General features: G+C 39.7%; 1 protein-coding gene across 1 annotated transcript in view; it reads left to right on the forward strand.

Annotated features, from left to right (window-relative positions):
- Nucleotides 1-9,689, forward strand: part of LOC139731368 (synaptotagmin-12-like) — an 87,024-nt gene extending 77,335 nt beyond the window's left edge. Inside the window, exons 3-7 of the mRNA XM_071642260.1 lie at nucleotides 1,907-2,113; nucleotides 4,255-4,432; nucleotides 6,247-6,367; nucleotides 7,538-7,671; nucleotides 9,414-9,689. Coding sequence (XP_071498361.1) covers nucleotides 1,907-2,113; nucleotides 4,255-4,432; nucleotides 6,247-6,367; nucleotides 7,538-7,671; nucleotides 9,414-9,584 — 811 coding nt within the window. The 3' untranslated portion in view covers nucleotides 9,585-9,689. The remainder of the gene's footprint in view (nucleotides 1-1,906; nucleotides 2,114-4,254; nucleotides 4,433-6,246; nucleotides 6,368-7,537; nucleotides 7,672-9,413) is intronic.
- The last annotated feature ends 3,611 nt before the right edge of the window (nucleotides 9,690-13,300 follow it).

Here is a 13,300-nt window from a genome sequence, read left to right on the forward strand (position 1 = left end):
CTAAGGAACCATGCATTCTCCTGAAATATGGATCCTGTCCGCCAGCCTCTAGAGGTGGAATCAAAGACCACCAGCCGAATGAGACCTTTTCTTCACGTCCAGTCGAAATCGCTGACCCAAATTCCCGAGTGCTTAGGAGGCGGGAACGCGCGAGCATCGAGCACACTCGAAAGTCCACGAGAGCGACATCGAGTAGCGTCTTATGACGTCAGGTGACCCTGGCCACGTGCTTGAAAAGAACCCACCTGAGTTTGAGTTTCACGAGTGTGTATGGCAAGCCGTGTTAACATTTATTCGTATTCTCTGAGTACCTAGAACTCCTGCCTTGACAGTTATGGAGGCGTGGGGTAGGCCCTACATGAGATAGGATGGCTTGAGTTTAGCGTGGTGCATGTTACCTCATGGTCTGGTTAGCAGAGAACGAGCAAACCAGGAGAGGCTTAGCTTTCAAGCGAAAAGAGTGTTAATGTTGAGGGAAAGAAAGGATTTAAAGTGTACCTGACAAGCAGAACCCTCCCTCACCACAGCACCTTTAGAAATAAAAGATCATTAATCCCAAACGGGGAAATACTAAATGCTCTTCCTGTGTATGTTTTATTTCATTCATATACATGACTCACAGTCGGACCGCTAATAGGTAGTCTTATCTTCTTATGAGAACTCGAATTATGTCTACGTCGTTTTCGTTTTTTGTCGAGCCCACCGGAGGTGAGGGGAGACTAAGGGATCGCCTGCGGCGTCTGCCCGTCCGTCGTCCGTCCGTCGTCTGTCCGTAACGCTACAAAACTTCAATAACTCTTTACTCTGGGCTTCAACTGCTATCAAACTTCGAGTGAAGAGGGGTCATACAAAGTTTCACATTTTACTATATGAAGGTCACCTCAAGGTCAAAGCTCACAGACGGGGGTCAATGAACTTGTAGAGTCCAATGTTAAGTTTTTATGCCGCGTTTCTATTATGGGTCATAACTTTTGATCCATAACTGCATTTGTGACTAAACTTGGATGGTAGATGTCCCTTGGGGAGTGGATGGTCACCACAAGGTCAAAGGTCACAAGCAGAGGTCAACAAACTTTTAGAGCCCAATGTTAAGTTTTTATGGCGTGTTTCTATTATGGGTCATAACTTTTGATCCATAACTCCATTTGTGACTAAATATGAATGGTAGATGTCCTTTGGGGAGTGGATGGTCACCACAAGGTCAGTGGTCACAAGCATGGGTCAACGAACTTTTAGAGCCCAATGTTAAGTTTTTATGGCGCGTTTCTATTATGGGTCATAACTTTTGATCCATAGGTCCGTTTGTGATTAAGCTTGAATGGTAGATTCCCTTGGGGAGTGGATGATCACCATAAGGTCAAAGGTCACAAACAGGGGTCAACAAACTTTTAGAGCCCAATGTTAAGTTTTTATGGCGCGTTTCGATTATGGGTCATAACTTTTGATCCATAGGTCAGTTCGTGACCAAACTTGGATGGTAGATGTCCCTTTGGGAGTGGATGGTCACCACAAGGTCAAAGGTCACAGGCAGGGGTCAACGAACTTTAAGGGCATAATGTTAAGTTTTTATGGCACTTTTTTGCCATAAATTTTTCCCCTTTTATATCTCTTTTTATCTGGTATATCTCTTTTTTATCTGTTATATCCCATTCGCGTACAATTTTTTTGTACGCGAATGGGCGAGACACATTATGGCACTTGCCTTGTGTTCTGTCTGTGTGGAGATTTTCCCCACGTCACTGCATTAATCAGTCAGTTCATTTGAATGGTTATTTACCCTAGTAATCAAAGAAAATTTCTAATCAAGCAACCTAAAACCTCTCAGTATTTTCTTTTGAATAATCAAGAAGACTTGGCTAATGATCTTTGACCCTTTCTTCATTTTCTGCTCTTTTGTTATGTGCAGAGTTGGTCAAATAGAAGTCATCCTGGAGTATTCAACCGAGCCTTCTCGCCTGATAGTTACCGTCGTGCAAGCCCGTGACCTCCGACCTTCACCGGAAGGAGCAGCACTCTCAGACACTTACGTCACACTCTACCTTCATCCGGACAATGATGTCAAAGGTCAAACGAAAATCTACCGGAGGAGCTTCAACCCAGTTTACAACGAAAGGTATTACAAATCCTGTTTGGAAGTATATCATTATGTGAACTGAGAGAAGAAAAAAGTCGGAATGTCGTATATAATGCTGTTTGTAATCAGATAATGCCGTATAATGATACTCCCCTCTATCAATCAAAAGTTCTCAATGCTCAAATCTAATATGTCATTTTGGATAACTAATCTATTGTATTTTGATTGGATATCAACAAGCAAATACGTAATGGGGCATTAGTAGTGACGATACTGATGTCAATTCCAGATACATTAATGCATGTCATCGGGAAAAGCCTCATCAAGCGCTAGCTGCAGGGGAGAGAAATAAAAAATCTGAACTGACAGCTCAATCATCATTAAATCTTATTTGATTCCAGTGTTACTACAAACCATGTTTTATTGCAAAAATGAAAAGACCAAATATCTCCAGTGAGTAAAAAAAAATGCACTTCAAGTCAACTGAGCTATTTTCAGAAACGGATCATCAAGATGTCAACATGCCAATTTGTAGGAATCCAGTAGAAAGATGTTTTGATTAGATAGATGTCTTTCTCCTTGGACTAATATTCCCTCGCTTCATCATTCTAGTCTCGGTGCCGAACTCTTTGGAGATTATCAATGAATTATTCAGGAGCCCGTATTATGTATTCTGGAGGAACGTCTTTTAACTGATCTAATTCATATCGAGGTAAACACGTGGAATAGACAGCGCGATCCTGAATGTCAATAATGCTGATTCAAACACAAAAAAGCCAATTTCTAATTTCTCCAATGGACCCCCTGCTCCCATGAGAGTTGGTTGCGATGGACGGAACTGAAAATAGAAACTAAAAACGATATATAAATGGCAGAGTGGTTATAATCTTTCGTCTTATCACTGATTTCTTCCGCTGGGTCGCCCGGGATGGGTAAAGCTGCTTTCATCCGACGTCAGAAGAATTTTCATTGAGTATTCATCTAAAAATGAAAACGGACATAAGAATAATGATATAACTCTATATCAAATCTGATCAAGTCCAATCGTATAGAATATCATTCTACTATGTGTGACACCCTGCGTTATATCCACAAGGTGGATACTCTTGAGTACTCTCCCTCTTGGAAGAGGCTTAGAATCCCTACGGAGTTTTCCTCTTCTTCGTGGCGACGTTGGTACCTCTCATCATTCTGTACAATTAAAAACTGGCTGATTTATAATATTCGTTTACGAATTGTTCCAATATTGACAGATTGCGCTGTCGTTTACAGTCGAATGCTTGCTCTCGTAAATCATTCCGTGGGGCGCATTCCGGGATATCTCTGATTACAAAGCTGTAAGGGGGAAACACCATTTTACATGGATCCCGCGCGTGACGTTTAGCCAAAATTCTGAAATAAAATACGAAGCAAATTGTTTCCGCTGTGGATTCATCGGGCAGGTGCTTCGGAGAGGTAATTTGGAACACTGCTTTTAGAGTTCATAAAAATGAAATATTGTCCGCGTCAAAAAAAAAAAAAATGTATATATTGCCTTCGTGATGTTTATATTCAGTACGATCACGTGATAGCATCAATCTCCGTTTCGCCACACCCGCGTCACAACAAACACTCGACGTTGTTTTTGTATGATAATAATTTGCAGTTACATGGCACATGATACTCTGTAGATGATTCTCTATGCGCTCTATTGACAAGACTTCTTAAACATCCGAAAAAGGACAAGCTTTCAAATATCTTACAAATTGCTTAGTGTCTGTCTGTGCCCTAAGTTTGTCTGGCCACCTATTCCATAAAATCGGTGGTGTAATAGTAAACGATCTTCATACGAACATATGGATGAGACTGGTACAGTAAGTAACTGCCAACAAGGAAGAATCCTTCGCATTATTTTTTCTTTAATATTCGTGTGATGATTTCAAAGAATGCCCAAAAACATAATATAATTTGTTACTTCCCTTGTTGATGAGGGTTTTTTAATGCGGACTTAAAGAGAATACTCAGCATGCTTAGTGTTAAAGTTAATAATGAAGCAATAACCATTGTGGTCTTATGAATTTCAAGCCTTTTCAGAGCACCATCAGAGTCCTCAAAATGAATTTGATTTCTTGAGTAAGAAGGTTCCTGCTACTGATAATCTCAAAGTAAATGATCGGTTTCTTATGTTGATTATCAACTAGGTTTTCGATGAGGGTTCGATGGGAGGATCTTCCGCGGCGCACACTGAGGATGACGGTGATGAACTACGATCGGCACTCGAGACACGAAGAGATCGGCGAGGCCGAGCTGCATCTTGCCGACATCGAGTGGCTACACGGCCCCTTCAACACCTGGCTCAACCTCAATGACGCCCACGAAGTGAGTTCCCCACACCATCTCGGGGCTCATTTGATCACGTTTTATATCAAATAATGTTTTCTTGTGCTTTATTCTTCTGTCTATTTCACAAACAAGAATATGAATCCACCGAGACTCGAACCAGTCACATACTTCCTGCTGAGCGGCGGCACTGAAGCCCCGTTTTAACAGAGCCTTTCAAAATAGAGTTACGGCGGCAACATCCGGATAGCGTCCGGGCACTTTTTTTTTTACCCTACCTGTTAAAATGGTCATTGTCGCGGTAAGTTTTGCTGCTTGCTTTTGTAATCTCCCGCCATTTTATTGTCCGAGGCGAGGAATTTTGTTCTCCGGACGTTTGCGATGTTGCCGCGGTGAAGTCTGTTAAAACAGGGCTTAAGATACCACAAGACTAAACCATTTTTCCCCACAACTTGCACAACTAGTAAAAAAGAATGAACAATGACACAGGACAACATGTCAATCATGATTATGCAATACAGAGTGTGGAGAAACAAGCAATGGCCATTTATTTGTAAAGGCTTCTCCCTATTAAAATGTAACAATTATGATTAACACAAGACGAAACAATACAAAAAAGAACTAAACGAAACAAAGCAAACACTATGGATATATATATGTATATATATATATATATATATATATATATATATATATACACTAGCATCAATTACAATAAGGGGTCTATTGCAAGAATGCACTATTGCACATATATGATTGTATAATATTATACTATTTATGTTCAAATGTTGGATGTACTCTGCTAAACAAGGAACACATGAACAAGAACTGCTGCCTTCTCTACACTGTAAACATTCATGAAGCAATTTAACGCTCACGCTGCAGCTTACTGTATCATACACGATGTATTCACCGTATCAGATGATACATGAATGAGATGCAATCACGACGACATCGTGTTGCATTCTCACAAATACTTATGTCCTTGATAATTACCTGTTCAAAATTACAATACAGAAACTGATAGGTATGAAATAGAATATGATACAGAAGGAACGAACAACTAGAAATTAGAGTAGAGTGAAGTTACGTCTAGGTATGGTATAGTTGATATAGTAGGAACCCTACATTGATAGACGGGAGATTTCGAGTTCTAATTAGACATAGTGCGTACAATTACCTTGGACAACACGTTTTACCTGTAGTGGCCCACATCCTTGATAAATCAAGTGTTAGGATAGAAACTTCCCAGTGCTTAGGTAATTGTACTGGCAAGGCCTCGTATAGAGAATCAGTTTTTAGCGCTGAAGAGGCTAGCCAGGGTAGATACGACCACAATAATCATCATAATCACAATTTGTGTGTGCTTCTACAATCTTCGCGAGAAATAATTGTTTGCAGTTGTCAGGTTTGGGGTAATAGGATTCAGGATAAACTGCAATTTTAAAACCCAAACTTCTAATGAGTACTGGACTGATGCCGTCATTGTAATGTCTGTCTAAATGTTTGTCATTGTTTAACATCACGCGTGATAGAACAAAACCTCGATGTTATGTCCTCATTAATGCTTGTCCGATGCAGCCACAAAAATAATGTAAGCAAATCTAGTTTCAAGTGTTGAATTGAATTCAGGAACAAATAAATTGGAAAGCTTGGTAGTAAGTTACAGGGAAGGGGTCCATGAATTTGAGCACAAACGGCCTATCAAATATATAGTAATTTTGGATATTCCTGGTTGGCACTAAAAGAGACGCTTGTACATTATGATTATTTACCTACACTATTTCTTTTTCCCCTCACCTCGTACCATGATCTTTATCCTTGTAATCTTGTCTCTTTTACTTTGACAACAGAAACCCGAAAATCTAGGGGACATCATGTTTTCACTCAGCTATTTACCCACGGCAGAGCGTCTTACGGTTGTTATCGTCAAAGCAAGGGGCCTTAAATGGATCGACAACAAAAAGTCAGGAGGTAAGATGTGAACACCTATAGTTGCCTTCAATTTGGACGACCAACTGTATAAGTTGGCAGCTTTATGACAATCGCAAAACAACTTCATGCACTTAGGTTTATTCTTTTATGAAGGCCTACAAGTTTTGTTTTTTAATGAGTGTCTATTCTCAGAGAAGTTAATGATATCTTTCAGTCGTTAATAAGTCTACCATTGAAGATGGTAGAGAAATTATATTTCCAAAGATTGGGTTCATTCAAAGTATTCAAAAATTCAAGATAGCATTAAACATAGAAGCAAAATGAATCAAACGAACTAGCATTTGCCTTTATTTCATTTGCACTATGGTATAAGCAGGCCCGTCTTGAAAAACAGTGCTAACGCTGAAGAGGCTACTCTTGGATGATAATGTGAGCAATAATGATAATGAGCAAATGATAATTATGATAATGATGACGATAAGACTGATAATCATAATATAAGAAGTAATATAGTTATTATTTTCATCATCATCATCATTATCATTATCATCATCATCATTATCATTATCATCATCATTATCATCATCATCATCATCATTATCATTATCATCATCATTTTATCAAATATTCTATGTGTCTTCGTATTCCCTTCTGTCGGTCTCTTTACTCACCCCGTCTCATTCGAGTCCCCAAACCCCCTCAAAAAAAAAATCATGAAAATTACCTATCAATATGAGGAGTGTGTCTGTTTGTCTATCTATATATGGTAGCAGTTTCCTTTTATCTATCTACATGAATGAGATTATTGCCCAACTATTCGCTTCATTCGTGGATACTTGAACCTTTATCTCAACGCTTGTGTCTCTGCGTGTACTTACCTATTTCTCTAACGTTGCTGTCGGACTGTATCTATTTGCAAATCTTTCCAACTTTCATAATCATAACTTTCTATGTGTGTATCGGTTATGTGTGAGTATACTGTCGTGTCCATGGAGATGAATGTTTGTCTTCAATTAATTTACGGTCTGTCGGTCAGTTGACAATTTCAGTAAAATCCTTGGTTTTGATGAGAAGCCCTGGTCACTGACTGTTACTGTGGTGATCGTCAGAGACGGACAACTTGTCAGGGCTGACAACTTTCATGAAACGGTGCCCTGATCTGTTGCTCCATCTTTCTTACTTAGTCATGTATCTGTGTTATCCTCGTAGATCCGTTCGTCAAAGTGTACCTTCTGCAGAGCGGGAAGAAGATTAGCAAGAAGAAGACGTCTACCAAGAGAAGCGAGACGTGTCCCATCTTCAACGAGGCCATGATGTTTTCCGTACCCTCCAACATTCTAGAGGTAGGTCACAAAGGAGAGGATACCCGCAGGAGGAGCGGGAGGGCTTTGGATAGAATGGGTATTTGATTGGTCACCCAGCCCAATTCATTGGTCAACTTTTACAGCATTACTATCTCAACACTAACAATGACATCAATTAGGAATTAATCATGGTCACTGATTATATTGGTCCATTATAACGGCACCAGCAGAGGTAGAAGTGGCAATCATCTCTGAAATGTCCGTCCACGAGGCACGGGCGCATGTCTCTTAATAGTTCTTCAGATTAGCTAAGTAGCGGTTCAATCTTGTGTATAAGATATCGTTCACTGTTATAGAATACTTTGCCGACATTACAAGAAATTCATAATTTATAATTCATTCACAAAAATCACTGTAGATTAATTTCAATCCAATTTAATGAAAACGCGAGTCGTCCTGTTAAAGCCGCAATAAGGCTTTTCCTTGTTGTATACTTCTACTAGAATGTGATGCCTTTAAATCAAAACGAGGGAAATATCCGTGCATTACGAATTTTCGGATATATATCAGGCTGGCCGCGCGTTGGGTGAAATATTAATGTTTGATCGGACCGATGGCCATTATCAATCAATCGTTTCTCTTTCCGCCAGCATTTGCCGTCGCTTGGCAAATCCGAGCAAATTCTCGTCTCGTTTTCTTGACAAGTCGCAATTTTCATAAATCAAAAAGGAAGAGACGGTAAATGAGCTGGTCATGATGGAAGCGATGCAGACCGAGCACCAGAATAGTTGATCCCACTGACATTTAGGGCTCTTACTGGAGAGCGAGTCCCTCTGAAAGGGTACGGAGGATTGGATTGGCCTCCGCCCACTCCACTGGCGACATGCCTCGTTCCTTCCTTGATGAATCGCGACATGCAATCCTTGACTCGGCCAGAAATCAGATCTAGGGCAAATCTGGGACTATTTGGTCATGCCAGAATTAATCAAGCAACTTAAGTGGACAACAATCCTTTTTTTATCTTTACTCAGAGAGAGACAAGAAATTCTGCATTTCTCATAGATTATGGCAATATCTGAATTCGTTATAGCATTGCAATCGTTATATTGCTTGCTCTTTGTTTACAGTGTATTATTCTTTATGTCAGTAATATACAATGATATTATCTGTCTCTGCCCCCATAGGAAAGATATCTTTTTTTTACAGCAGTCACGCAAGTAACTTGCTCCATTTCGATGTACAGTAAACATTCATCATAAAAAATGATGATAAAGGTGTACTCCTCATATGGGCAGACTGACTACTATCCATCAGTCTAATCCCAAGGCACTTAGAATAACTCTCTTCAGGCAAGTTATTGCCAACAACAACAACAACAACAACAATAACAACAACCAAAATGGCGACGAAGCCGACAACAACAGCAATAACACAGATTTAAAAACTCCATGACCATTGTCTACCCAAATGCATTTCAGTTACCTTCAACACATTATGTTTGGTATGTCACAAGGAATCTTTGGCACGTCAACCAAACTTAAAACCGATTATCTTACTCCTCATTTGTCAGCAATCACTTTCATATTCACGTCTTTACTATGCCCTGAATTATTTCGTATCGCTACGACTTTTATATACTTTTGTTTTTGTATTAGGCCCCTATAATGTTTTATTCATAATAATTATACAGCACATTGATCGTTTATTTTTTTCTATACATCCATCTGGATATTTATGTACATGTATTTTTCCATCTTATGTTCGTTTGTTTGCATTTGTAGAAGGTAACTCTGCGTATCACTGTAGCGGAGAGCGGAGCGGGAGGGAAAATCCCCAGTGTGGGTCACGTGCTCATCGGGGCCAACTCCCGGGGCACCGCCCTCAGCCACTGGAACCAGATGCTGGTGTCACTGAGGAAACCCGTGGCCATGTGGCATCCACTGCGGAAATAGCATCGGACGTGGGTCTACCTCACCCTGCCCCTCACCCATTGACAGAACAGTGCAGATTGCTTGCCCGACACTTTGCATTCCCAGTGAATCACAAATCGACAGAGTTGTACTAAGACGAAGATAACACAATGTCAACGAGAAATTTTTTCATGGTATTAAAAGTGTAAGGGCAGTCAGAATTATCCTCAAACAGTGATTATTACGTTACACTGAAAACCACCCAAAATGAAATTTTCCTCTCTCTAACCCCCCCCCCCCCCATCCCCATTTCCCCCGTCATCTCATCTTCCTCAGTAATGTATCTATATATCTAATCAATTCACAAGCCCTGTTTTGACTGAGCATCATGCATTATTGAAATTAATCCTAATGATGGAAGGCTGACGCTGTATAAAGATCACATACATTAACCTACAAGACAAAACACGCCTGTATCAACCCCTGGCAATCAAATTTCGAGATTCATTCATTCTATCCCCAGGTACCCGTGACGGAAATATTTTCCGTTCGTTCGCAGCCTCGCGGCATACATAATGCATTGTGTATTCATTAGACGAGATACCGGCTTTCCAAATCTGTCATCCCAATGACCCAGAAAGGGCAAACATCATGCAAAGGATCAGAGCGATGCGTGCTTCCTCCACAGCACAAGCCAACTTCCACTCTTAGCTATGCCAGATGGTATACTTGTCTATTATAGCATCACATTGGTTTACTTCCAAAGTCATATAGTCTGGTCTGATTACTATGTAGTTCAGGGAATCGAAAAAAAAAAAAACATATACAAAATATGGCATTATGTAATCCGAGTGAAGCTACGAAAAGGAAGCACCTTCAACGGGAAAAAAAAAATCGTGAGTGCGAAGTTACATGTATAACATTGGCTGCATACATCCATTTTCATTCGGGTCTCTTGAAAGTCTACGGTTTCCCAAAAGATATTATTATTTTGCTGAAATTCTGTAAATCCGCAAAGCCAAGAATATATGAAATACAATTGTATTCTCTAAAGACATTCAAAAAACGTCGTAACTCTACATAGTATCTTTGGTTTTTCATGACAAGACGAAATGCTTGCCAATCCTCAGAGCAGAGTCAGTACCTTTTCTTCTTTTGTCTTTTTTTTTTATTTTGGCGAAATGGGAAAGCAATGATATTCGTGTTTGGTTGTATTTCATGTATTATATTCAAGTGCAATTTTGTGTCTATCTGCCGTAAGGTGATTCAATTTGTATGACAGGTCTTAAGGAAGATAAGCTTTTGACAATACACGTAGTTGTTTTGTTTACTGTAACATTGGAACCATCGTCTGAAATTTCTGGACTGCTTTTCACATCCATTTCATAAATGGGAGGGAAAAATGCACAATACAATGTATTATAAACGCCCTACACAATAGAACAAAATAAGTTTGCAAAGCGGCTTGTCGCAAACTGTAACTTCGAGAGAAAGACGCACTGACGTGCTCTTGGGAAGTGATTTAATAATGTTTCCGATGTATGATTTTACACTCCATTTGTAAGAGCTGTAACCAGTAGCATAATTTGAATCAACGTCTGATTCCTGGGCACTTGCAGAGGACACTAATATGCTCATTCTGCGTTCGCTCTCAAATCGCCTAAGACTACGTGCAAGATGTTCTTAAGTATCAGCATACTACGAGATCTTGAAAGTTGCATCTTCTCAACTAATCCAATTTGAACAGTGAACGTTGTTAGTAATATCCTGTGAGGTGATGAATACGAATACGATGAGTGATAACGCTGATAAGGACGATGATGTCTATCTGTTATTCGTCGATATGGTACTTGTGTAATTCCTATTACTACACAGTTCAGTCGCTGTTGTCACAGCTTGTGATCACGATATGATGATTCAAAATAGCGATTGCATGCGATGTTGAGTTTCTATTGGTCTATTTTGACTACATCCCTGTTTTTGACACTTAATTTTCTTGTCTTTTGTCCATAATATGATGTACTTTGTGTAAGTCTGTATGTAAATTATTTGATCTTGAGTGGTCTTTACACATGCCTCGTCACAACCTTGACAAATCTTATTGAGCTTGCAGCTTTATCGTTTATTTATTTATTTCCTTGGGTTTTCTTTTCCATTTAACGCATTTCCAATTTATTGCAATTCTTGCGATGTTGTATTGCTTGCCTGGCATTGCCGTTGATCAGTTCAAAAGTTTCTTAAAGCAAATATTATTTAATGGTGCACTAATATTTTGTTGATGCTAAACTGGCGCTTGTGTATGATTGCTTGTTGTTGGTGCTCGCTTTCTTCGTTTTATTTGACTTGTAAATAGAATTTATCAGTAATATTATTTTCTACTTCAGTCTTTTTGCCTTGGTACAATTCAATGCGTGAATGCGTTTCCTTTGCGGTGGTTACTCCTGCGGGGTTTTTTTTTTTTTGTTAAATCGTATAAACTGACAACTCTCTGTACAATGTGTTTCAATAGATTTATCAATTTCCCCCTTTCTTTTTGTCGTATCAAACACGGTGCTATTCATCTCCGTTAACCCGTTCTCTACGAGATTCTATCATCCTCATAGGCTTTGTGTGAGATCAAAGACGTTCCAGTAGTTAATGAGGTAATCCTGTTCATCCTCGGGGCGTTCGATCCTCTCGTTGTCAAATCTTATCCTTAACTTTCTACTGTCAAGAGCAAGACGATCTTTGCACAGCGACGGAATTTTGGTATACTGGCCCTGAGATTATAAACAGACGCATTTCAAAGCCATTTATTCGACTACAAATTGTAAAGGGACAATGTCATGAAAGGCTTAAGAGAAAGACAACAATATTATTGATTAATCGTCAGGAACTCTCAGAAATAAGTTATTGGAAACAAGAGTTGTCAACAAAAATTGAGTTTTACATAAAGATTCCGACTGTTACAAACATCAACAACAACAAAACAAGCCTTGGGGCATTGACAGATTGAGGCGTCTTCATTTAGTCGCCTTGATCAGCACTTTTCATTTCGCAGACGACGTTCTGTGTATCCAGGGCTGAATAGGAGGTGAACTTGTCTGATGATCCTATTATATCAGTGAATGGACGTCGTGGAACATTTACGCCAATCCTGGCGTTTAGTCAGTGTGTGTCAATTTGTGACCGAGTGTGGTTGAACTTGGGAGGTTTGATTCTGATCTCGAAACGACTTCGAATTTTCTGAATATCATCTCGGAATGAATTTTCAGCCCTCAGCGTGCATCATTCTTTCTCTCTTGTTATATTTCTTTTTAAGTGAAGTGGGTGGGGCAGGGGATTCCCCTCCATCGATCAATGTGAGTGTGCGACAAACATGACGCAACATATTACCAGTACGTGCACTCCTGATACCTTGTTCCGCTAGATACACACAAACTGGGGCTCACTCGCTTCACTTGTGAATGCACGATCACGTTCTGTCTAGTCTCTGTCCCAGACTCGCAACTCATCCCTCGCACGTTCCCTGTTTTGATCACCAACTGAAGAATGTGAATATCAAATACGTCTAAAGTGCATGTTCTGATCCGTGCAATGTAAAGTGGAAAAATTAATGTTCAAGAAGCACCATTGAGGTTTGATGTCATGCGAGAAGTGGCCTTAACCACTTCATGGTGTATTTCAGTATCTGTTCTGTAGTGAAAAAGTTGTGTTAGTGCAAGAAACCATTTGACAATGCGAGAGAGATTTGACTTTGTTTTTCAGGTTACTTTTCA

Source organism: Diadema antillarum, unplaced genomic scaffold (genome assembly GCF_040938485.1).
Source record: "Diadema antillarum isolate AM-2024a unplaced genomic scaffold, OU_Dant_1.0 seq00000368_RagTag, whole genome shotgun sequence".
Classification (NCBI taxonomy): Eukaryota; Metazoa; Echinodermata; class Echinoidea; order Diadematoida; family Diadematidae; genus Diadema; species Diadema antillarum.